Consider the following 26,191-nt stretch of genomic DNA (forward strand, 5'->3'; position numbering starts at 1 on the left):
AAACTTATCAACTTTGCCGACAACACAAAGCTAAGAGGGATAGCTAACATTAGGGAAGAGAGAGAGGGGATTCAAAAAGATCTAGAGAAGCTTGAACAGTGGGCGGCGACTAACAGAATGATATTTAACTAGGAGAAATGCAAAGTCCTACATCTGGGCAAGAAAAATGAAAAAAAGCACATACAGAATGGGATGAATTGAGCTAAGCAACAGCACATGTGAAAAAGACTTTAGCATACTAATAGATTATAGACTGAACAGGAGTCAACAATGTGATGCAGTAGCCAAAAAGGCAAACACAATTCTGGGATGTATTAAGAGAAGCATAGATTCTAGATCACATGAGGTCATTATCCCCCTCTACTCTTCCTTAGTCAGACCTCATCTGGAATACTTTGTCCAGTTCTCGGTAACCCACTTTAAATAAGCCATCGACAAACTGAAGAAAGTTCAGAGAAGAGTTACCAAGATGGTAAGCGAGCGGTCAGCAAATTATGTCCTATGAGGAATGGGTAAAGGATCTGGGAATGTTTAGCTTGCAAAAAGAAGGCTGAGAGGAGACCTAATAGCTGTCTACAAATATCTGAAGGGCTGTCACAGTGCAGAGGGATCAGCCCTACTCTTATTTGTACAAGGAAAGACTAGAAGCCATGGGATGAAACTGAAAGGGAGGAGACACAAATTAGATATTAGAAAAAGTTTTCTGATAGTGAGGGTGATCAATGAGTGGAACAGGTTACCACGGGAGGTCACGAGTTCTCCTTCAATGGAAGTCTTCAAACAAAGGCTGGACAAATATCTGTCTGGGATGATTTAGTGGATCCTGCACTGAGCAGGATATTGGCCCCAATGATCCTGGAGGTCCCTTCCAACTCTACCATTCTATGATTCTATGAAAAACAGACAAGATTCCATTGGAGAAAAGAGCTCAAAAATCGGATCACTGAAAAACATTGCCTGGTCAGATAGATCCAGATTTCTGTTCCACCATGCCAATAGGTGGGACAGAATTTGGTGTAAGCAACATGAATCGATCAACCCTTCCAGTTTGTAATTTAGAACATATCAGTACCTTCATTTAATTTCCTGCAACTTCAAGAAGGCCTCCTGTCCACATGGGTCAATATTCCACCTAGTGGAATCCATGCCATGATAAATTTCCACAGTTCTAAAGTGCAAAGAAGATCTAACGTGCTTCTAGATGGGGGTCTGTAATTAGGTGGCCATTCCTTGTATTTTAGTAATGGCTATTTGTCTTAGGAACATCAAGAAAAAGTCCATTATAAAGCTGACCATCAGAATGTTGCATATCGTTTCTGGAAAACAGCATTTGTTATATCACATAATAATATACTAACTCACTTAATAAGTGAAAAAATATATATTAATTGAAATGCAAGTTTAGTCCAGAATTGAACACGTCTACATGGCACCAACTTGTGGTTGCTACGGAGGACCTTTCTCAACAGAAAGCTCATTTCCCCAGAGAGAGCAATTGGAAGCAACTAATTATCAGGCACGCTGGCATTGAGCCACACTTGACAGTTAGTTTATATATACGGGAGCAGAATGCAAGATTTAAAAAGACAAGTTTGAAAGGTCGGTGAGATGCGTGTGAATTAAGCAATGGAGGGGGCCCTGTCACCATCACCTGTCTATGGATCTTTGTGTGACAGCCATGAAGTGTCACTGGAATGCGGATTGTATTCAGACTTCTTCTGTGCACTGAGAGAACAAGGGCTACCCCATCTATCAACCATTCTCTAGGATAGGAGCAGAGATGAGCTGTTCCTATCCAGCTTTCATGGTGTCATAGTACGTATATTTAGGTGGCTGATTTAATTAGCGAACTTTTTTTTATTAATCATTATCAAGTCTTTATGCATTCCTAACTTGTAAGTGAGGTGAATGGATGGGAGAAGGACCAGATAACTAGGGGATGGTCTCATTATGTATTACCTAATGAAGTATAATAAGACAAAGAATATTATATGCCATGTAAGATGAGATTGAATGTGCATAACTCAAAGGAAAATTGTGGCTGTCACGATCACCTCTGCCCCCACAATGCTTATCTACAGCTCACGGAGTATTGTTTAATGCATGGGGAAGGGCTGGTGTAATATAGAGAACCAGAATAATCCATTTTCAATTTCAGAAACTTGGAAAGAACTATAATTACAGAAGAGGAGGAAGAGGTTACAATCAAATCCAGTCCAAAGGAAGATCTCTGTATATTTTACCCTTGAAATATGACCATTGCATTTATTTTTTTTCCTGCTGTGACATAGGGTCCTTAGATATTGAGTGATTGTTCATCAGTTTGGCTGTCAGCGTGTTGAGCGATGTGGGGCATTTATCTGCCCTCTTGTATGAGCACATTGGTAAGTATATGGCCATTTTTGTGATTTTTTTGTTTCTCCTATGTCCCCTTTTTGTGTGTTAGATATTAGCTGCAACATCATTGTCTATTATTCTATTTCTATGATATTGCTTCTGTGACTGATGATTGCCCCCGGAATGTAATATCATTTGGTGCACTGTGCATTTTCTGTGACATCACTCTTCTTTATAATCCTTGTTTGTCACTTTACTGTGTTTATTATCCCTGTGCTGTGACATCACAGTTTACTATCCCTATACTGTGACATCACTGCAGTTATATTTCTGTATTGTGACATCACTTTATATATTAGACCTGTGCAATGATATCACTGTGGTTATAATCACCATACGTTGACACTGTAACAATGGCCAAGGGCTACACCGGCAACCACACTTACAATTCAACAGGCCGATGGTCACCATTATGAGTAGTCCCATTTCCCCCTCAATTTCAGGCTATCAAGTCCTGTGTCCACTGTCCCACTTGTGCCTATGCAATGGGACTATTACTCCATTACTTTTTGTCTCTCTGAATTGAAGCAGGAAAAAAAAAAATCACACAGTGACCATCAGTGCACAGAACAGGTGATAGCTTACCCCAATTGGTTTGCCGATTGTGCTTGCCCTGCTTGCTTGTCAACAACATATAACTTGGAGTCTAGTGTCACCCACTCGTATACATTAAAGGCGTTGTAGCACAATTATCAATGGGATAGCGGATAACTTGCTGACTAGTGAGAGTCTCGCCACTGATACCTCTGCCAATCTGCAGAATAAGGGTCCCATCCCCCCCCCCCTTTTTATTCTCCTACATTTTGTTATGTCATCTTACAACCAGCGCTAGCAACCACCCTACCACAGAACTACGGTATGTACGGATGTATATATAAAGCATCTTGCAGTGCCGCCATCTAAAAGAAGGACTAAAACAATGCAGCAAGGCTGGCATCACTCCAAAATATAGCAACACCTTATAAACGATTGTAGCAATAGAGAAAGAGACGGTAATGTGCAATAAGCCAAACAACAAGAGAATAACCCAAACATGAACTATTAGGCTGCTTTCACACAGGCGTTAGCAAAATGCTGCATTCAAAAATGATGCGTTTTAACGTGATTTCTAGCAGCGTTTCCAAATGCATTTAAAACATTTTTTTATGCACCCCATCATTGAAATGGGTGATGAGGTGCGTTAAAGAACTTAAACACACAAAAACAGAACAGACAGCGCAAGAACAATGTGGTATCCGTATGCTAGTCTAAATAACCCAACTGAAATCAAGGCGCTGTACAGCATTTAGCGCAGTGTCTGAAATGCCATGCAAAACACTGTAAGAGTGAGTGTGAAAGTGGCCTTAATAGTCACATCTTTTTGTACACAGAGATATTGTACACATAACTTTTATGTCCAACCTGGATGTGCTGGATCTGTCACTTGCAGATCTACCAGAAATGCAAATAAACAACAAAACAAGAATGGAACAAAAATACATGAAACACTGTCCCTATGCAAACAAACACTGGGGAGGGCCCCTTCCTAAAAGCAGGGCAATCGCCCCAATAAGGACAGCCCCGACCGCGTACCTTGGCCCCTAGTTGACCCTACAAGGGGAAAAAAAACAAGACAAGAAAATCAAAATAACAATGCAAACAAATGCAGTAGTTAGCCTAAGGGCTCAGTCACACGGGCGCATCGAAATCCGTAAACAGGCGCTGATGCGCCCGTGTGACTGAGCCCTCACTGCAGGAAGAAGACGGCCGTACTTCAAGACGGACGTCTCTCTGCAGCGCTGAAAAAAGAACATATGACCGGCAATGAAGCCGGTCACATGTTCTTTCTCCCGGTGCTGCAGAGAGACATTCGTCTTGAGGTACGGCAGTCTTCCTCCTGCAGTCACACGGGCGCCCGTGTGACTGAGCGCTAAAGCTGCAGCAAATAGCTGAATGATCCAGCAGGAACCTTTTGACTGCTAGTCCAGTCATGGAGAGACTGAGAATCAACTGCAGTCTGGCCTAGTCTCCAGTCAGGATAAATAGCCCAAGTAATCATCCCCAGGTGCGACCAGGCACGTCACACCAAATAGCACACGCACTGAGCCAGAAGATGTAGAAACATCTCCAAAACCAGCACGGGACTATCAGCAAGGTGGCAATCCCAGAACCACCACAACAATAACATTATACACAATTAAAAATCTAGACTAGAGAAGTAGAAAAATATAATCTACTTTTATCTTATCCCCAATGACAAAATACACAGGTTGTATACTAAATTCACAAAAAAGCCAGCTTAAATGAAGTGTAAAAATTATTTACCCATCATTAAAATTCTCACGAAGAAGAATTAAAATACTGCACGAAGAAGACGGCCGCATTGCAGGTGCGGATGACTCTCCGCACCGCCGGAAGAAAGAACACATGGCCGTCCATCTTATCGTGCAGGAACACGGGCGCATCGGCGCCCATGTGACTGAGCCCTCAAGGATACTTAAAAAGCTATTTATCCCTCTTTCGGGACGTCTGGTCACCATGAAGGTGATCAACAGCTGGGGTGCTGTGGCTTCCCAGCTGGTAATCACTCAGCGGCGCCCCTGCCAGATACTCATACAGACGGCAGTGTGTGCATCTGGGACTTTCCTCCCCTAACCTCTCTTCCTTGGTTCCATAGTAGGAGAAGAGAGGGAAGGAAGTGCAGCTGCACGCACAAACACTTCCACCCGCAGCAGTGCTGAGAAATGGAGCAGGGGCACTCTGAAGTCCAAGAGATGGTAAGTATAAGGGTTATAGGGGGCATCTATTACTACTGGGGCTACTGTAGGAGTCACAGTTACTATTGGAGTCAATATAGGGGACACTATTAGTAATAGTGTCCCCTATATCAACCCCAGTAGTAATAGTATTACTACTGAAGCCACTGTGGGGGTCACTATTACTACTGAGGGCCACTGTGGGAGTCACTGCTACTATTAAGGCCACTGTGGGGGATACTATTGCTACTGAGGGCCACTGTAGGGGTCACTGTTACTACTAAGGCCACTGTGGGGGTCACTATTAGTACTGGGGCCACTGTTGGGGACATTATTACTACTAAGAGCCACTGTGTGGGTCACTATTACTACTGAGGTCACTGTGGGGGACACTTACTACTAAGGGCACTAAGGAGATCACTATTACTACAGAGGCCAATATAGAGGACACTTACTACTGGGGCTACAATAGGTGTCACCATTACTACTGTGGTCGATATAAGGGGTACTGTTACTACTGCAGCCGTTATAGGGGGTCACTGTTACTGCTGAGGCCACTGTGGGGGTCAGTATTACTGCTGAGGCCACTGTGGGGGTCACTATTACTGCTGAGGCCACTGGCGGGGGGGGGGGGTCACTATTACTACTGGGACCAAAATTAGGGACACTATTACTACTGGGGCCACTATGGGGGTCACTGTTACTACTAGGGCCAATATAGGGAACACTAATTCTACTGAAGCCACTAATGCACATGGCAGCATATCTCAAGCTGACTTGTTTACAAGTGGTGGAAATGCTGCGGAATGTCCACAGCAGAAATTTCCGCAGTGAATTATGCAGCATTTCTGCATCCAAAAAACAGTCAAAATACATACCATTGCTGCAGATTTTGCCTGGAAATTAGTTGTGTATGCCCAGCTGATTTCATACTATCTGGCGCTCCCTCTCACCTCCTCCGTAGGCTTCCTGCTGTTAGTGCTCCCCTGCTTCTGGTTCCCAGCGGCCTGGTCAGGTGCCGTACCATTGGTCAGGTGATGCTGGTCAGGTGAGGCCACTGCAGGCTGCTGGGAACTGGAAGCCGGGGAGCTTTGACAGCAGGAAGCCTTCAGAGGAGGTGAGGGGGAGTGCCACATAGTATGAAATCAGCTGTGGATACCAATGGTGCAGATTTTGACTTTTTTTTTGGATGTGGAATTTGCCCCGTCTTCTTTAAATTTCCCTGTACTTTTTAAACGACAGAGGTAAAATCATATGTTGTAATAAGCCCGCCCCCTGACCTCACTCCTCTGTCCTGATTTGACCCTGGGAAAATCTGGTTACCTTAAAGGGGTTGTCCCGCGCCGAAATGGGTTTTTTTTTTTTTCAATAGCCCCCCCGTTCGGCGCGAGACAAACCCGATGCATGTGTTGAAAAAAAAAACGGATAGTACTTACCCGAATCCCCGCGCTCCGGTGACTTCTTACTTACCTTGCGAAGATGGTCGCCGGGATCTTCACCCTCGGTGGACCGCAGGTCTTCTGTGCGGTTCATTGCCGATTCCAGCCTCCTGATTGGCTGGAATCGGCACACGTGACGGGGCGGAGCTACGAGGAGCTGCTCTCCAGCACGAGCAGCCCCATTCAACACGGAGAAGACCGGACTGCGCAAGCGCGTCTAATCGGGCAGTTAGACGCTGAAAATTAGACGGCACCATGGAGACGAGGACGCTAGCAACGGAACAGGTAAGTGAATAACTTCTGTATGGCTCATAATTAATGCACAATGTACATTACAAAGTGCATTAATATGGCCATACAGAAGTGTATACCCCCACTTTGTTTCGCGGGACAACCCCTTTAACTTAGCCATATGCGGGCTTGTTTTTTTACAGGACAAGTTGTATTTTTCAGTGATACCATTTGAGGTACCATATAATGCATTGGAAAACTTCAAAGTGGGGAGAAATGGAGAAAAAAATAATAAAACACTTAAAAAAAATTTGGTTTCTGTCACCATCTTTTGCTTTTTATTCAATTTTTTTGTTGTTGTTTGGGTGACCAAAAAAGGGCAATTCTGGCTTTGTGTATTTTTCTTTCTGATATTGTTCTCTGTCCAGGATTAATAGTGTGATATTTTACTAAATTGGACTTTTACAGATGCGGTAATACCATTTTTTTGATTGATTGATGACTGGAAAAAGGGGGTGGAGTTAAACTTATACTATTTTAAATTTTTTTCTAATAATTAATAGAACTTTAGCCCCACAGGGGATTTGAACTTGGGATCATCTGATTGCTTATGCAGTACTTGCATTGTATTGTGTTCTGACTGCCATTCTAACAAGGTGGTCTCATCTTGATAGATACACATTCATGGCAGACCTGGGGGCCTACAAAAATGCGCCAGCTGCCATGACATCCTGTGATCTCATCACAGGGGGGCAGTTGGAACATCAAAGCCATATGACTGCATTTAAATGCCACTGTAATTGTTTAAAGGGTTAACAGCTGCTATCAGAATTATCCCTGATTGTGTCTGTTGTGAGTGGGTGTCTGCGCTGTGAATATACGTGCCACGTGTCAGGTTTTATTGAGCCAAGAGGAAAGGAAATAAAGAACATCTGTTGGTAGAAAATAGCCAGAAAGTACAAATAAAATCAAATCCTTTATTCAAAGAAATTCAAAAACATGGCACAAGCTAGAGAAAATTCTGACAAATTTCAGCCCATATGTTTCCTTAGTCATAGGGCTAGGGGATTGGACTAAGGACTGACATGATAAAAATGTATCAGTTTATTTTGCTTATTCTATGTAGTGTTCTTAAATGAATTTCTTGGAGTTCTGGATTCAATTATAACGGACTTCCTGTGATGGAACATGGCTTTTTGTTGAACATGATGATAATATAGTACGTAGTAAGCGCCACCTTGTGGTGGCAGGAATTAAAGTCTAAACAGGGAAATTGAAGTTCTGTTTTGGAGAAATCAATACAGAATGATGGAACTAGAAGGTGGACGTTGACTTTAAAGTTTATTTGCATTTAATATGCTTAAGTTGAAAGAGTTTTACAAAATTCTGCATCTAAATAATGTTCTTTAATTATTACATGATATAAAGGAAAACTTGGATAGACATAGACAGAACATTGGACCTTGGCTAGGGGTATAATAACAGAAGGTGCAGATGGGGCAGTCACACCCAGGCCCTAGTGCTTAAGGGTGTTCAAAGACCCATCTACTACATACAGTAAGATGGTACCAGAATCATAACAGGCACAAAGTTTGCAGGTGCCTTATGCCGATTTTACATTAGGACCCAGGAGCTTCCGGTCAGACCTCTTTTGGTGGCCATATGTGCCAGGGTTCCTTTATTAAAATTAGAGCAATGCTCTTCTTCTACAAGTTCATGTCATAAAATTATACAGTTCTTTAGGACAATGTCCGGTTTAGAAATTCATCTTATTATATTCTGTAAGGGACTCCAAGTTAAAGGAGGGAGTCCTCTGACCAGGATCCTTACCTCTTGACCAGAGTGCAGAACTGCTACAAAAAGCATCTTTCACTTAGGATGACTGTCTTATCCTGCTTTACACAACAGTGCATTAGTTTGAGTGAACATTGTGTAATACCCAATTTCCCCTGTGAGAGTGCTGCTGGGAAACTGAACACTTATTTCCAAGTTTCCCCACAGAATAAACATGATTGCAGGGAGGACACCTTGTGATCTGCTTATTGTTAAGAAACCCTTCTAATAAGTAGATATGTGCAAAGTGGATAACATTTCTAAGGAAATGGTTACATGTAATGATATTATGTACAAGTGATCCAGAATAATTTCCTTCTTTCACTTCCTATAATATACCTTTTGCTTACTGCATTAAAAATGAAAAACATACCTGTATTTGGCATAACCAGTCGTCCTCCTTGATGGCCAAAAATTCCACAAACTCTCATCTCTGGTTTGGATGAAATAGATGATAGGTTCTGAATATAGGGAGTTTTATTTCGACTGTGTAGAGTACCGAAGCACCTATTGTTACCATGTGGAAAGGTACCAGAAAGTGTTTTTCCATGGAAATCTGGCCTCTCGGTCACTCCAAGTGAAACCATGAAGGAACTTTGCACCTTGACCTTGATGTCTGTGAGAGGGTTAAATATTGAAGACTCAGTCATTATTTCTTTGTCCATAGGGTCTTGGAAACAAATTGGACCACTATATGTTCTGCTCACTGTTAAGTCAGGTTGTAGAGAAGAGTTCAACAAAAGTGAGTTACCTGCAAGACAAAGAATAGCTTTAAAGTTGGCAATATAATGATTACATTAAAATATTAAAACCCACACATTTTACACCAATGAATAAAGCCTATTTAACTTTGCAAATCCATAGCACAAGGATTTCTAATGTAAACCCATACCATTAAATCCTATGTGATAGAAGCCACCTAAGCGTTAAGGGAATTACAGAGTGTGCACTCATTTGTCTCCCAGTTAATGTAATTTTACTATACACTTACACTACGAGTCATGTCTTCTCCATTAGGGTACCTCTATCTATATTTGATACACATGTCATAACTGCAGTATTATGCATGGCTGAAGCTAGCTTGCTACTTTGTTACAGAAGCTCAAGTTAATGTAATGTAACTTTCTGGCCGATCTCTGCCTGGCAAATATATTCATAGTTCCAAAATGGTTTAATACTCCGCATTTCACATATTCAACAAAATTTCAGCTCACAGCTTAAAGAGCTATTCCAAGAGGAGCTGACCCTTCTTTTCATTATCTCCAAGGGTCTGTTCTCTGAGCTTTTGTAATGGCAAGGCGCCATTGTTACAATTCATCTCTTGGTGGTTCTTAGTGGTGAAAAAAGACAGATGTTGTAATTGTTAACATATATATATAAAAAAAATAAGTGAACATCCTCAAAAATGGGTAAGTGATGAAAATTTTCTGGAGATGCAAAATGGGGGGCTGTTACCCCAACAGTATTGCTAGACCGTAAGGAAGAAATGTTGCCTATCCAGGTAAATTATACAGCTGTGAGGGTGGGAGCATTGACAGCAAAAGACAAAAAAGTGGAAAAAATACTGGAAATAAGGTTCAACCTGGCAGCATGGTGAAAAAAGCACAAGTCCACGAGGTTATTAACCTGACTTCTGCATTTTATTGGTAATGCCATAAAAAAAAGATGCATTTCAAGGCCAATACTGTCTTTTCCAACTCACTGGTGCATGTCCAAGAACCTGTGCTTCCATTGGCCGAGTGCCTCCAGCATTACTAAGAGGCATTATTACCTCGAAATGCATCTTTTTTTGTTGGCGTTACCAATAAAATGAAGAAGACAGATTAATAACTTGATGGACCTTTGTTTATTTCACCACATTACCAGGTTGTGCCGTATTTCCAGCATTTTAACCAATTTGACATGTTTTGTAATCACCAACATGACTGGCGCGATATGATAACTTGATTTATAACATTGAGGAAGAGCAGAGCCAGCTGCATAGCTTTGCGAGCACAACTCCAATGTCTCTATTGTAACTTTTCTTTTCTGCTCCTCCCCCTTCCTGTTCCCACATACCAAGTTCCATTAGATTTGGTTCCCAATGTTTTGCATCTATCAGTGAGCAGTGGTTGCTACCACTCATTGTCAATCAAATCTGATATCATCTATGGACAGTGAGTGGTGGGGACCACCCACTTAACAGATTCAAAGCTCCAGAAGCTGAATCTAATGGGACTCTGTATGGAGTAATGGGGAGAATTACAGAAAAAAATAGCAGTTGAGTCAGTAGAGACACAGCTACTGATAGAGATGTTCCTGCTGACCCAAGGACATGACAGGTTCTTATTAAGTTGTAACTTGTTCAATGTCAAGTCAATGTCAAATTAACATTTGATATATCTGTACCTATTGTGTTTATTATGTGACAAGGGAGTATGTTCACCTATCAAGAAAGTATATTGAGATCAAGGGAGAAGAAGGACATTAGGGCATGCAGAAAGCTTGAATGAATAGCAGAGATAGACTAACTCTAATATGTAACTAGAGGTGCTTTTCATAAAATATTTAGGGAGTATACAAATAGTAATCATCAAATACATCGCTACTACTGGAATTATCCTGTTGGAAAGTTGTTTTTCATAAACTATTGAGGGCAGAATAACTACAACATATGTGACCCCTTACATTATATTACTACTGCAGGAAGCCACTTTCATATGGGAGATTGAGATGTAGATGTACTATATTCTAATTTCATCTCCACATATTATGCTGATGCCTAATAGCCATCAGCACAGTCTGGAGAAAGCACCTTACAAGAAGTGGTTGAGATGAACCAGGTGGAACCATGAACCAAGGGCGTAACTGTGGAGGATGCAGAGGATGTGTTCGCACCCGGGCCCAAGAGCCTTAGGGGGCCCATTAGGCCTCTCTTATCCATAGAGGGAGCCGAGTACTATGAATAAAGCATTATAGTTGGGGGCCCTGTTACAGGTTTTGCATGGGGGCCCAGAAGCTTCAAGTTACGCCTCTGCCATGAACTATACCCTCTTACCAAATAAATATGTAAACTCAATTTTAGCATTGTGTAACAGCCTGCATGTGCTCTAATGAAGTTGGCAGGGACATTTGCACTGTTTGTCATTGGGCACTGTAAGCACCTTTTCTTACTGATGTTGGCAATGCAACATTGATATCGTTGCACTTCTGCTATTGGGGGACTTTAAGGTCATATAAGTATAGCAAATGTTAACATGATATTTAACTAATTATGATAACTTACTTTAATTACCATGTACTACAATGCCATAAATGGAGTTAATACAATGTGCTGGTCATGTTAACAATTGCTATATCCATATCGTTGGGTTAGCAAGTCCTCATGCTAAAGGCAGAACTGATGATACAGATAGAGGTTTGCTTTTTGGTGTCTGGAAGTTAGAATGCACTTAGCATATGAGAGTACAGACTGTGATGTGTATATGGAACTTGGGTCCAAGTAAAAAGCCATGCTAGAGCTGTTGATTTTGCAAGCTTGTTAGATATTGCTCTGTTGATCATCATACACACACCAGTTGTGGTCTTACAAGAAACATGAGGCTTTCAGTCCTCAGTAGTGTCCTTAATGGGGTATTTGGACATCTAACCCCTTGCCACTAAGGACCCCCGGCAATCAGCTAACCTCAGTCCCTGCCCTCACTGCAGCAGTCCAGATGTTGACAGTTCTGTCTGCATTGGAGTTGGAGCCAGAAGAGAAAGACATTGATAAAATTGAACAAGTCCACAGATGGGCTACAAAAATAGTGGAAGGTCTTAGAGCAAAACTTATCAGGAAAGACCTGAAGAACTTATATGGGTTTTCTCATAACTTCATGCTTAACTTTCTCATTGCTTCAAAACTACTCTGCACTTTCTGGTTGCTGCTGACTAGGACATGTGACTGTTGCAGCCAATCACTGGCCGTAGCACCTTTTACAGCCAGTGATTGACTGCAACAGTCATAGGTCCTGGTCGGCATGAACCAGAAAGTACAGAGTAGCTGTGAAGTAATTTAAGGTAATAGGAAAACCTCTTTAGTTTTTATAGCCTGGAGGAAATGAGGGAGAAGGGGAACATGATCAAAACTTTAAGATATATGAAAGCATTTTATTAAGAAGATAAACACTAGAAAAAGGGGCTAAAATCTGACATTAGTGTGGGAAGAATCAAAAGCAGCATCAGGAAACATTTTTTTACTGAAAGAGTAGTAGATGCTTGGAACAAACTTCCAGCAGACATGGTTGGAAAATCACCAATAAATTAACTCAAGCAGGTCTGGGTTAAGCATATATCTATCCTAAGAGAGAAATAAAAAGGAAAGAATATAAGGGCAGAGTAGATGGACTAGGGAGTCTTTTTCTACGTAGGTGCATTAGAAGGTATATCTCCCATTGATATAAACGTGAATGAGGCCTTCTATTCTATTTCCAGCTCTGACCCCAATCTAGACAGTTGCAGTGAGTGTGGGGACTGAAATCAGCTGATCGCTGGTGGTCCTGAGCGGCAGACCCCCGTTGATCAACTATTGAGGATAGTTCATCAATACTGGAAGGGGTTAAATGCCTGGAACACCCCTTTAAATGGAGGTTTGCCTAGAATACTGCAGCAGTTCTTGACTGCCTCTTGCACTGTGGGCTTACCATTGAAATACTATTATCTATGACCAGAGACTCTGAGAGTGCCAACCCGAGGTGGTCCACCAAATTTAGTAATGTGAGTGGCTCCTGCAATAAGCTGAACCCGTTGATATTGTAACCAATACTCTGTCAACCCTTATGAGACTGTAGAATGTGTATATACACTGTGTACCCCCTAAGAAAGAGTGGAACCACTATGTTGTACAAGAGACTGCTTATTGCTAATTGTTACTGCCAAACTCTACCTATTATTCCTGTACACATTAGGTTTTGTGCCTTTCGTGGAGTTAAATTAAGTCAAGTTTATTGCTTTGGTCTTCACATGGTAGCACCAGGTCTCCATGGCTTGGTAAACATAAACGTCTATTGGTATAATTCCAGTCCAGGGAACTGGAAATCCCGCTGAATGAACTATTGGCTTCAGGAAAAGTCTAAAATGTCTTAAAATGGCACAAAAATCATTCATACCAGTCTATGCTATTCAGGCAGCTGCACTGACTACCCCAAAGAACAATCCCATTAATAATAATGATGTTTATATTGCAGACAAACTTACTTATTAAATCTCTCTTTCTCATGTGACTTCACTGCAATGCATCAGGGAAGCCAGATATGAGAAAAGTGTGGCATCGAGTGATTACAGACTCACTTGTTGTTTTTACATCAGCACTAAGTAAGGAAGACTTCTAGGCATATCGGCTCAATACGGAGACTAGCCTGGCACCGATATGTAAATCTCATGAATATATATTTATGCTAATCAGATCGATGACAGCACTAATTAGGAACAAACCGAAGTAGTAATAAATTGAAGCGCTTAACCCGTTCATTTCATGTATATTAATATGAATATCAGTGCTAAGTTAAATGATTTTTGACTGTTCCTATATCTGTGACTTGAGATCTAAGTATGTTATATGCTATAGTCACTAGAAAGGGATTCTGTCATCAAAGCACTTGCAGTATGAACCTAGAACAGGGATGCCTGTTGTCTCCTTGAGTGTTTTATTCTGAAATGCTACAGCGTTTCAGAAAGAATACATTTTGAAGTTTGACTTGTAGCTGAGCTCCGAGTCATGGAGGCCGGCCACACCAGCCTCTCTCCGCTTGCTGCATGTAGACTGACAGCGCTCTCCCTATACACAAGCAGGGAGAGGAGCTGTCACTCTTCATGCAGCAGGCGGAGAGAAACTGGCATGGCCCTCCTTTGTGACTAAGAGCTCAGCTCCGAGTCAAACTTCAAAGCGTATTTACTCTGAAGCATTTCAGAATAAAATACCCATGGGGGCAATAGGCATCAATGTCCCGGATTCATGCTGCCTGAACCTGATGACAGAATCTCTTGAACAGAAATATAGTAATGAAACCTTATACCTTCCGTAAATGCAGAGTACATTACAGCTTAAACTGATACAAAAATGTTGATGTCATTCAGTTTCTGCATTATACAGCTATATGAAGTTTCGATTTAGCATAGTTCACCTTCTGTGATCAGTAAGAAGGTGACGCATTCATGTTTTCCCCCCTTTTGAAATGACTGGGAATTACAGAAACAACTCTATGTACATCCCCATTGAAGGGCCAGTTTTAAGGGATGACAAATGAAATAATTGTCCGGCATCCCATCTCTTAGGGAATTCCCCAAGGACATGATCCCCAGGTGCAATCTGAATTTACCATTGATTCCTTCGCTATTCTAGACCACCATAAAATTTAAAATAAACCCCTTTAGTGTTTTGGTCTATCAGAGAAATTGCAAGAAACTTTTCAACTCTCTTAGGCCACCAGAGATTTTGACATAACCAAAAAAGAACATGGTGACCCTACTTTGCTTGTTTATAATCTCTAAAGCCATAGAACTCCTCTCTGAAGACCAATATCGTCACTGTGAGAATTTACTAAAAGTTAACTTTTAATAGCTAATGCTAAAAGCCAAGCTGAGATGATAAGTGACATAAAATACACTTAACAAAACTAGTTATTGCTCAGTACTAGCTAATAAAGGATGGGGCTGTAGCAAAGGGACCGCAGGGCTCTCACAGTGGAAGACCCACATGACATGGGGGGGGCAGGTAGCCGGGGTTGGAAGGTAGAGAAGGGGCTAATAGGGAAGTTGGAGAAAGTTAGGAATGTGCTGGAAGGAAGGAGGATATAGGCAGGGATTGGTTGGGAGTAAAGGAGTCGGTGGGAGGTTATATAAAGGAGGGGAGGAGAGTCAGTGACATCCTTTGGAAGAAGCAATGGAGATAATCCTGCCCTCCCTCTCTGATAGGGTGTAGGTGGGAGTGACTATGCTTATTGTCCTGGCAGCATTGGCGGGTGGGGGGTCCTTGGAGTCCTTGTAAATTTGTTGGAGGGAGTTGGGTGGGCACAGTCTCACCTGCTAAGACTCCCTTGTTTGTGTAATTTTATTGGTGTTTGATGCTGTGTGACTTGGCTAGTGGGGGAGGGTAGTAACCCCTCTGGTCATAAGTTACAGTAGTGGTAGCCACCCAAGGGCGGCTTGTGGTGCCCCTGAGGTGGTTAGTACAGCGGGGTCAATGGTTGTGGTTGTGAAATCTTAGCACCAGACTTTTAGATCTGCTCATCAGATCATCAGATAAATTGGCTGCTGTAGCCACTTTTATCCAAAATTAAAAGTTGTTTATCGTTATTGGGTTGTAGGGTGAATACAGAAAGAGGTTACTCTGATCTCCCCAAATCATTTATATCAGAGCAATCCTACTTTTTCTAAAAGGATGAAGAAGGAAAAGAATGAAATCCTTGCTTCCTATACTATGGGCCTCTAAAGAACATAATGGAAATATGCCAAGAGCTATGCTAAATCCTCCATAATTCTTAGTGCTAGTTAGTTGAATTTCCTATCTATTAAGATAACTCCCATACCTCCACTGCATAGAGAACACGTTAACTGACCAAAAAGATTCTATCTCTATCCTATGAAATTTCTCAAAAATACTCTTAATACATGATAGATATCCTACTTCTACTCCAGCCCTGATGGGGAGACAACACACATACACAGTCTTCTCACCCATAGCAAATAGAGTCATAGCTTACTGTTTTCAGGATCGGTAGGGACAAAGCAGACCGACCCCCAATGTTAATACAGTAGGTCTTAGAATATTATTGATGGCAAAACCATTAAAGCATCAGAGATACAGAGAAATGTGTCATGTCATCTCTGAGGAATGACTGGGAGTGCTAAAACAAGTGGGGGGAATGACATAAGCAGGCTGTACACATTAGATGATTCAAAAAAGAATGATGCAAAAGTAAAGCTGATTTCTTTATACATAAACTTTCATTTAACACCCAGAATGGCATTAAAGATAGAAGAACTATTCAAGCTTTTAATGCACCTTACAGATGTTTGATGTGGGCGCCATTGGTGACACTAGACCCATCTCTGTTGTAGTGAAATCTATAACAGAGGCTATGGGGGGGTGTATCTGGACTGAACTGGATTATCAACTCAACATCTGCTTGTCACCAACGATACCTACATCAAACATCTGTAAGGTGCATTAAAAACTTGCAAAGTTCTACTATCTATTCTTATCATTCTGGCTGTTGTATGTCAGTTCATGTATGAAGAAATCAGCTTTACTTTTGCACCATTCTTTTTGAATCACTTTGCAGACGGTAGATGTTGGGAAGGATAACAATTGGTCACCTGGACTTCGTTAGCATGATCCTTTTCTTCTTCGGGAATAAGCTACTACCAAAGACGTCTGGCAAGGCTGGCTACTGCCAAGGCAATGGCTGAGGGTACTTTTAGATAGGACGACCATCATTCCTGTACTTTCACACAGGAGCTATAGTCGTTAAATGAATGGAAGCAGAGCAGGTTGAAGATCTCTTCTGGCCATTGACTGTGAACAGACAGTTGTCCACAGCGAATGAAGATAAACAGTTGCCTGTTTCCATTGAGTTAGAAGTTGCAGACTAGTTGCTTTGGTTCAGTGAACTGAAATAAAGCACCTAATGATTAACGAGTTCAGTACCCAGTTGGGTCCCATATTTACAGGAGACAACTATTGGTCAAAGTGATTTTTTGGCCAACAGTTGACCCATGTAAAAGTAACCTTACTTCCCTCTCCCCATTCAAAACATATGCACGAGTGTGTATGTATATGGAATTTTTGGGAGACTTAAGTCCCAGTCCCTCTTATATTTAGAACACATGTACCTTCAACCAAGCATACATATGAATTGGGTTGCTGGCCCAACGAGTATTCTTGTGACAGCTATCTAAAGTGTATGGCCAGCCCTAGCTATTCTGTGACATGTTCTCTACTGGATACAATACACTTGTCCTCACAAGTTCAACATTATGAGAATATTTCACTGATAACATCTGTGGAGAGCCTATAACATTGATAAAACCCCTTTCAGTAAACATTATCTTCTCATGGACAACCCCTTTTAAGAGGTTATATGGGATTAGAAAAACTTTTCGGCTTGCTTCTAAAAACAGCGCCAAACCTATCACAGGTTGTGTGTAATACTGCAACTCAGCTCTATTTACTTCAATGGAACTGAGCAGAAATAACAAGCATGTGACCTATTTAGACCAAAGAGAAGGGATCGCACAGTAGTTAGAACTTACAACATCTATGCGTCACAGGCCAAACTAATGTGTAATGTGTTCCAGATTCATTAGCTAAATTGTCACAGGACCCATCTCCAGGGAAAGAGAAATTTACCAGTTACGAAATAATAATAAAAAAGTCTATATTTTCATTTTTATCCTTTGCCTGGAGGCTTCCCGGAGCATGATATTTTATTTATTCTTCTCCATTGCTGAAGAACACTGTGTAACAAGACTCTTTCCTTAATGAGCGAGAACTGTTCCCTATCTTTAAGTGGTGTTTTGCATCCTATGCATAATTCTCTTACATTCAAATCCAGAAAACAGCTGGCAGGGGAAGAAAAGAACTAGGGACCAACACCTTTTTTGAATATCAGGGGTTGAACTTGGAATAACTTCATCACACCTAGAAATCTACTAAGAAGTGAAAAATCATTTGAAACTTCAGACATTAAAGGTAAGGGATTCTGAACCTATAGCCTGTTTTCCTGTCATTTTTCCGACTCCCCCCGGCTCTCACCATCTGCCATTCACCAACTTGTGATCATATGTTAGTGTAGTTGATGAAGCTTTTTGATCTCATCTTAAGCATTCCTTAGTATTTCTCGTTGCTTCAATATCTGTGCAAGTAGACAGTTATACTAACAGTGTCCAAAGTAATTAGGGAAATTAACTTTTGTGGGTTAATCAGGATCAAAACGGGGAAATTTCAAGCTATTTGTTTAAAATTAATTTAGCAAAATTATTACATTACAATGGATATTTGTTAAAGCCAGTTTAAAGGGGTTCCCCATCCAAAGCATAGGGGATAAATTAAAGATTGCTTGTCCCACAAATTCAGAGAACGGGTATCTTCCCATGTCTCCTATCTTCCTCACTGCAGGCTTACTGCACCCCTGCAGTGAAGAGGAGAATGAATGAAGAGACAGCTGTGCAATGGTACTGTGAAGTTTTCGTCAGCCCCATTGAAATGAATGGAGCACCGACCGCACATTGCTTAGCTAGAGCTCCATTTAATGTGACAAGAATAGGGGGACTTGGGATTCTTTTTATCAGGATCAGTGCGAGTTTCAGTGGGGAGATCAGCCCTATCCTGTGTATAGGAATAACTTATAATTCTGGTACAAAACTTCTAAAGGAAAAGAAGAGGAGCTGTCTATAGCAATCCATCCAATTGCTTTTTTTATTTTAAAATGACAGTGCTACCACGGTTACTTTATCTTTTCTGTTACCTCCCCATAAACATCCCAACGGCTGAATTGAAAGATATTCAATAGGTGGTCTTCCGATTTATCTGGGGAGGGAGGAGACCAAGAATCCGTCAAAACTTTATATACTATCACTAGAGATGAGCGAGCGTACTCGTCCGAGCTAGATGCTTGTTCGAGTATTAGGGTACTCGAGATGCTCGTTACTCAAGACGAGCACCACGCGGTACTCGAGTCAATTCCATTTCCTTCCCTGACAATTTTGCGCCATTTTCTGGCCAATAGACATGCAGGGAAGGCATTACAACTTCCTCCTGTGACGTTCCAGCCCTATCCCACCCCCCTGCAGTGAGTGGCTGGCGAGATCAAGTGACCGCCAAGTATATAAAGCAGTCCCGCCCGCTGCTCGCCTCAGATACACGCTGGCAGAGATTAGGGAGAGTGCTGCTGCTGCTATAGGTAGAGTGTTAGCATCTGCAAGAACCCCAACGGTCCTTCTTAGGGCCACATCTGACCATGTACATTACTGTTGTGGCTGCTGGGAGCAGTTTTGCTCATTTTTTTTTTTATATCGGGCGTGCAGCCCCATTACAGCTATAGTGTTCTCAGGCTGCAGTCTGTACTACATAGTATAGGGGCAGTAAGGTCCTTCTTAGGGCCACGTGTGACCGTGTGCATTTAACTCCATGGCTGCTGGGAGTTGTAGTACCTCACTATTGCACAGCTAGGCCTGCTTGCAGGTTTCTGTATAATTTTTTTTTCTGGCTGCAGTTTGCATAACATAAGCGCTGTCTGCCTCCAACTGCACACCAATAATTCAAAAAATCTTTACAGCATTTTAAATCTACAGCATTGTGGGCTATCGCCCCGCCCCTTTTAAAGAGGGTCGCTACCTGGCCCTGCCAACCCTCTGTAGTGTGTGCCCCCGGTTCCTCCTCATGGCAGACGCACTTATAAATAGACATAAGTGTGGTGTGGCTATGGGGCCAGCATGTGGCATGAGGGCAGCTGAAGGCTGCGCAGGGACACTTTTTGGTGTGCGCTGTGGACACTGGGTCGTGCGGGGGGGTTGGGCAGCATGTAACCCAGGAGAAGAGGCAGCGGTGTGTCCCGCAGGCAGTGCTTGTGCTTGGTTGGAGGTAGTGTGGTGCTTAGCTAAGGTGTGCCTGGCTAATGAGGGTTTGTCCGAAGTAAAAATTGTTAGGGGGGTGACGCCAGACTCTTGCCGCTATTGTGGCTTAATAGTGGGACCTGGGAGCCTGAGATGCAGCCCAGCATGTTGCCCCTCGCCTGCCCTATCCGTATCTGTGTCGTTTCCATCACTTTCGTTGGTTTTGAAGATTTGCACAAATGAAAACCTTAGCAAGCATCGGCGATATACAAAAATGCTCGAGTCACCCATTGACTTCAATGGAGTTCGTTACTCGAAACGAACCCTCAAGCATCGCGGAAAGCTCGACTCAAGCAACGAGCATTTTGGTGCTTGCTCATCTCTAACTATCACAGTCGGGTGGGTGGGTGGGATGTCTGTCTCCAACTTCCAAAAGTACTTTTTGGTGGTCCAATTATCTCAAATCCCTCCAATATTTGCTGGGACAGGAGCACCTCTCTGAGGGGAACTGGAGTCCTCTATGATAGCCCTGGTGGGCCTTCATACAGTTTTCTGGGACAGAAGCTACAAGGTATTGGACCAGCGACTTTTGTCCCCACTGACGACCCACCTTTTTGACATATGGAGAAAGACTATGTTCAAATATTCTTTGATTACTGATCTCCCTCCCCTTCTGCCTATTATCCCTCACCAGGGCTTCCCCCTGGATACCCAGCAGAAGGCATACAGAAGTCCTACGGAAGCAATAGAGGGCAGCAAATTTAACCTGAATACGTGTGATACAATATATGCGGAAGTTATTACCTTGATTATTCGCTAATCCTTACTATGTTATATTTTGTTTCATAAATTTGTATTCATGGAATCCCCCTGCGCAGGGTATATCTTTGGCTAATATACTGCTATTTTTTTATGAAAATTAAGAAAATCATTTGAAACTAAAATGACCTCTAAAAATGCCTGAGCCAATCAGGGGCAAGTCTGAGTCACACCCCCTTCACACCCACTGCAGGCCGGCCGCGCTGAACTCCGGCTGCCGGGACAAGGTGAGTATATATATTTTTTTTATTTTAACACATTTCTGGATGAATTGCAGGGAAGGGCTTATATATTTAATCCCTTCCCGACAATTCATTCAGCGCTGTCCGGCAGCCCATTGCTTTCAATGGAGCCGGCTGTATTGCCGGCTCCATTGAATTCAATGGGCAAACATCGTTCTTCTCTGTCACAACTGTTACAGCTATGGCAGAGGAGAATGATTTGTCTACTATATGTTCTCAATGGGGTCAGCGCTGCTGCCGCCGGCCCCATTGAGCGCATATAGAGAAGAGAACAGGAATCGCAGATCGCAGATAGGTGCGATCTGCGATTTCTGTTCTATAATTTATCGGAGGGGCGCATAAAAAGCGCTCATGTGTCCGATACCATTGCAAAGCAATGGTTTAAAAAAAATCGCCGGACGCATGCGCAAATCGCGTGAAAAATCACCCGTCTGACTGAGGCCTTATAGTGTATCAAGTTGTACAGCAGAATGGTTGTTAACTTGGTTAACACTTTCAAATTCTGTACCCCTATTTTTCTCCTCGGTAATCCTCTCCTCTTATTAGTTTTATGTCCAATTTTTTTCTTGAAAATTGCTTGAAATATAAGCCCTCGCCCGAAAATAAGCCCCAGCTGCACTACATGAAAAAAAAAACAATACTCACCTAACAGGTGGCATCTGGGTCCTTTACGCCAGGCTGTGGCATGCTTCCGTGTAGTCCTCAGCGCTGAGAGAGCATTCTCTTCCTGCTAACGGAGCTTGAATACCCTGCCTCCAGCCAAAGATTGCTGTGATTGGATCACAAGCACCGTGGCTCAGCCAATCAGAGCTGATGCTCGATGAACCAATCACAGTCATTCAGTTAATGACATCACTGAATAGCTGTGATTGGTTCATCGAGAGCTGGCTCTGATTGTCTGAGGTGGTGTTCCTTAACCAATCACAGCAATCTCTTACTGGAGGTGGGGATTCAAATCCTGTTACCAGGAAGAGAATGCTCTCTCAGCACTGAAGACTACACGGAAGGCTGCTGGAGCACTGCAACCCATCATGAGGGACCTGAACAGCACCTGCTAGGTGAGTATTAATAAAAACCCCACGAAAATAAGACACTGTGCCCCTTGTGGGACAAAAATTAATATAAGACAGTGTCTTATTTTCAGGAAAATATGGTTTATATATTTAAATAATGTTCAAGATTATTTATGGTTATACAATACATTTTATGTACCGAAAAATGGTAACAGTAAAAGTTGCAGCTTGACATGCAAAAAACAAGCCCTGACGGAAAAATAAAATAGTTATGGTTTTTAAAATGAGGAGGTGGAAATCTGCCCAAAATTTTTTATAGGCCAAAAATAGTTCATGTCAATGAGTCTATGAGATTGCATAAAAATGCAGCAAATATACAGCCTTTTGACGCATGTTTTTAGGATATAGTGCTTAAAAAATACAGACATCAATTGGCCCATCTTGCATTTTTTAATTTTGCATGCAGTAAATACGTATGCAAAAAAACAGCAAACACACCAAACACACATGTATGCACTAAGTAAAAATTCTGCATACTTCCTTGACCAAAATTGCATTTACTTGTGTGATCGAACCTAAGCGGGGTCTTTTATTTTGTAATCAGAGCCCCTAAGTTGTCCCAGAATTGGCACTTTAATAGATTTTACTAAAAGTTGTCCTGCCATGATCTTAGCACGGAGTTTGATAAAGGATGCTAAGATTACTTTTTTAGCTCAATATATTTGATTTTCTTCAGCTTAGTACACTCAGCCAATGTATCGCATTACTTAGTAAATTTAACTTGGTCATTAGACTTTACATGACGTGGATTAAACTTGAAACGCCAATAGACTTTGTAAAAGACCGCCATGTCCTCTTAGGAACGTACAGGGGGAAAAAAAAACTGCAGGATAAGTTCATTAGGTGAAAAAGGAGACCAAGGTCATAGTAAACCAACCTTGTCGGACAGTTTTGAAATTGAAAGTCTGAAAGCCTCCTGTCAGGGCAGACGAATCAATAACATCCACGCCATACTCGCTCTGGCTCCTTCGATACAACGTAATTCCCACCACCAGCACAGCCACAGCAATGATGGCAGCTCCCAGGCCAGAGTACAGAGCAATGTCACTGGCATTCTCAGCGCCTGTACAGAAAATAAGAGGAAAGAACAAGACAGATTACTTCAAGTTGTTCAGTGAAATCAACACGGCTGAGGATCTATGTGGTCAAATGACAGAAAGAAACCAGTGCTTTGTAATGTAGGACGTAGATCAAGACAAGACAACGACTTGTTCAGATCAAGACAAGACTTGTACTGTAACTTCACTGGAAACAACCATTGCTGATCGGCATTGGAAACGATAACTCTATATTGCTTCGTTGCAAATGCAAGATACTTTATGTATTATAGGAAATGTATCTAGTACAATAACTGCATTAAAACAAATGGAACTTTGGCTGAATGACATATTTATAAAGCCCTCTACCACTAATGTTGCTCTTCATAATCGGCTGGGTGATAAAATTGGTTGATTTTTGCAAAATTGAATTCGATCATCTTGATACAATTTATAGCAGACCCCCCCCCCCAAAAGTATTACTCTCTTCTTGAGCAGTAAGGACAGGTGTGTTGGCTTGGCACTGCTGCAGTTCTAGGTTTGGCTCTGATCTTGATTTGGATTTGAGCCTTGGACCCCACCACTGCAGAGCGGCGAGCTGGCAATTGGGCTGCTGCTGCTGCCACCGAAAGTACCACTGTGGTTCAAAGAGGGTAATCATTGTTGTTAGCCGTTTAGTCGTTCACGACCCTCGGTGACCCTACAGGTAAGCTCCCTCCATGTTTTTTGGTTTTGCACTGCTTCTTTCAGTTGGTTGATATCCATGTTAGTATTAGTTTTGACTGTATCAATTTCTATTCCACTTGATTTTAATGGAAATCTGAGTCGGGAGTCTGGATTCACAATTAGTATTTTTTAATAATCACTCAACTCTACCCACCACCACCGTTTCTAGCACACATTTTCCATGAGCGTAGGAGAAAAAAGGGGCATGAATGTAAGTCTTACACTGTATGCCTCATTTACTAAGGATTTCCACCACTATTCTGTATGAAGCAGTGATGATGAACTACATCAGGTATAATCAGGCATAACTCAATAGCTACAACATTTCTCAGTCAGCATTTGCAGTATTGAGGAATATGATACATGATTTACTAGCATGATATACTGACGTACTGATCAGCAGTACAGCATTGTTAGAACATTTCCGGGAGCAAATTTAAAATCACAGCATGTTCTATTTTTGTGCAGAAGTCAATGGAAGCCATTCGACCTATAGCCCATCTGTAGTTGACATTGGCCACAGGCATGACAGACGGTGAGTGTCTGTGGTCATCCGCAAAACAAAAAGCGAAGGTATGCGGGGCACCCGGGGTCAGAGCCGCTGTGGGCTCCCACATGTATAATCCAAATCATTTGTGTGAGATTGGCCTTAGGCCTAATGCACACGGGCGTATTTGCACTGCAAGATCTTGAACTCCGGATCCCACAGCCCCATAGGATATGCATTAAAAAAATGCATTTCCATGCCCACCAGTGGAAATCAACTGTGATATTCTGCATCACCAAATTCTAAAAATATATTTATCATAAAAACTTTGTTTAAACAATACAGCATAATCTGAGGACACATTCCTTTTAAAGGGGTTGCCCATTTTGGACCATCACTTTTTGTTCGAAGAGTCCCCTGACTACTATATAATTACAAAGGGGCTTGCCGCTGGAATGCTAATACTCATTTGTAATTCATATTACACTGTGCCCATTGAAATGAAGGCACTGCCCATGTATCCTAAGGACATGCTGGGTCCTCCAGAATGATATATACGCTCTTCTCTTATCTGGCTAGTAGATAAAGGTACCTGAAAACAAGCTTTCTAAACCAGACAACCTCTTTAACAATGGCTAACATGGCTTACACAGGAGAAAGTTAAGTATTTAAACAGTCAGTTGATCCAGGCACAGCACTCAGTTAACTTGTTCTCCATCACTATTGAATGTTGAGGGAAGCATTAATTATTTGAAGTTTGCTTTTTAAAAGTTACCTTGATGAATGCCCGCTGAGTCTAATAATACAAACCTCTTATAAGACACAGCAGGATACATGATGTGAACTGCCTCAACTTAACAAATTTCAAATTACATTAGCTGCAACAATGTAGATTCAGTTACAAAGCAAAATTTTAAATATCACTCGAACTACAGGTATGGCAATATTAACATATGCATTATGCATTGGTAATTATAGCTAACTTCATATAACCTTACATCAATTCATATCATTCATGAACTTGTAATGGCTCACAGTACTTCAGTACTAGATTAAAACCACAGTTTTCCCTTTAATTAGCTGGAGTAGTAGGACCTTCAGAATGTAATTGCCTTTTTGTGATGGCTCACCCACTCAAAAATAGATCTTGTTACATTATTGAGAGCATGCCACCCTTTCCTTATAATGTTTCACAGAAATCCCTAAACCTAGGAACCTGGGGCCGGCTAGACTCACATTTTGAAGCTCAAGTGACTTGAAGCACCATGGACACGCTAAAAATGCTCACTGTTGCCCTCATCCACTCTCTCCTTGATTATTGCAACTCGCTGCTGATCTGCCTCCCCTGTACCAGAATCTACCCCCTCCAATTCGTCCTGAATGCGGCAGCCAGGCTCCTTTTCCTGTCCAGCCGCTACTCAGACGCCTCTGCCCTGTGCCGGTCACTGCACTGGCTGCCCGTTAAATACAGAATTCAATTTAAACTCACTACATTCATCCATAAAGCTCTCCATAGCACCGAGAAGCCCTACATTGCCTCCCTCATCTCAATCCACCACCCAGCCCGGGCTCTGCGAATGAAATCAGCTTTAGTGACACAT

General features: G+C 41.9%; 1 protein-coding gene across 1 annotated transcript in view; it reads right to left on the reverse strand.

The window, feature by feature from the left end:
• UNC5D (unc-5 netrin receptor D) overlaps positions 1-26,191 on the reverse strand; it is a gene marked incomplete at its 3' end in the record, with an annotated part of 671,255 nt that overhangs the window by 88,806 nt on the left and 556,258 nt on the right. Inside the window, exons 9-10 of the mRNA XM_066589399.1 lie at positions 23,218-23,403; positions 9,009-9,386 (exon numbers count right to left, since the gene is read on the reverse strand). Coding sequence (XP_066445496.1) covers positions 9,009-9,386; positions 23,218-23,403 — 564 coding nt within the window. The remainder of the gene's footprint in view (positions 1-9,008; positions 9,387-23,217; positions 23,404-26,191) is intronic.

This window comes from Eleutherodactylus coqui, chromosome 2, assembly GCF_035609145.1.
Source record: "Eleutherodactylus coqui strain aEleCoq1 chromosome 2, aEleCoq1.hap1, whole genome shotgun sequence".
NCBI classification, from domain to species: Eukaryota; Metazoa; Chordata; class Amphibia; order Anura; family Eleutherodactylidae; genus Eleutherodactylus; species Eleutherodactylus coqui.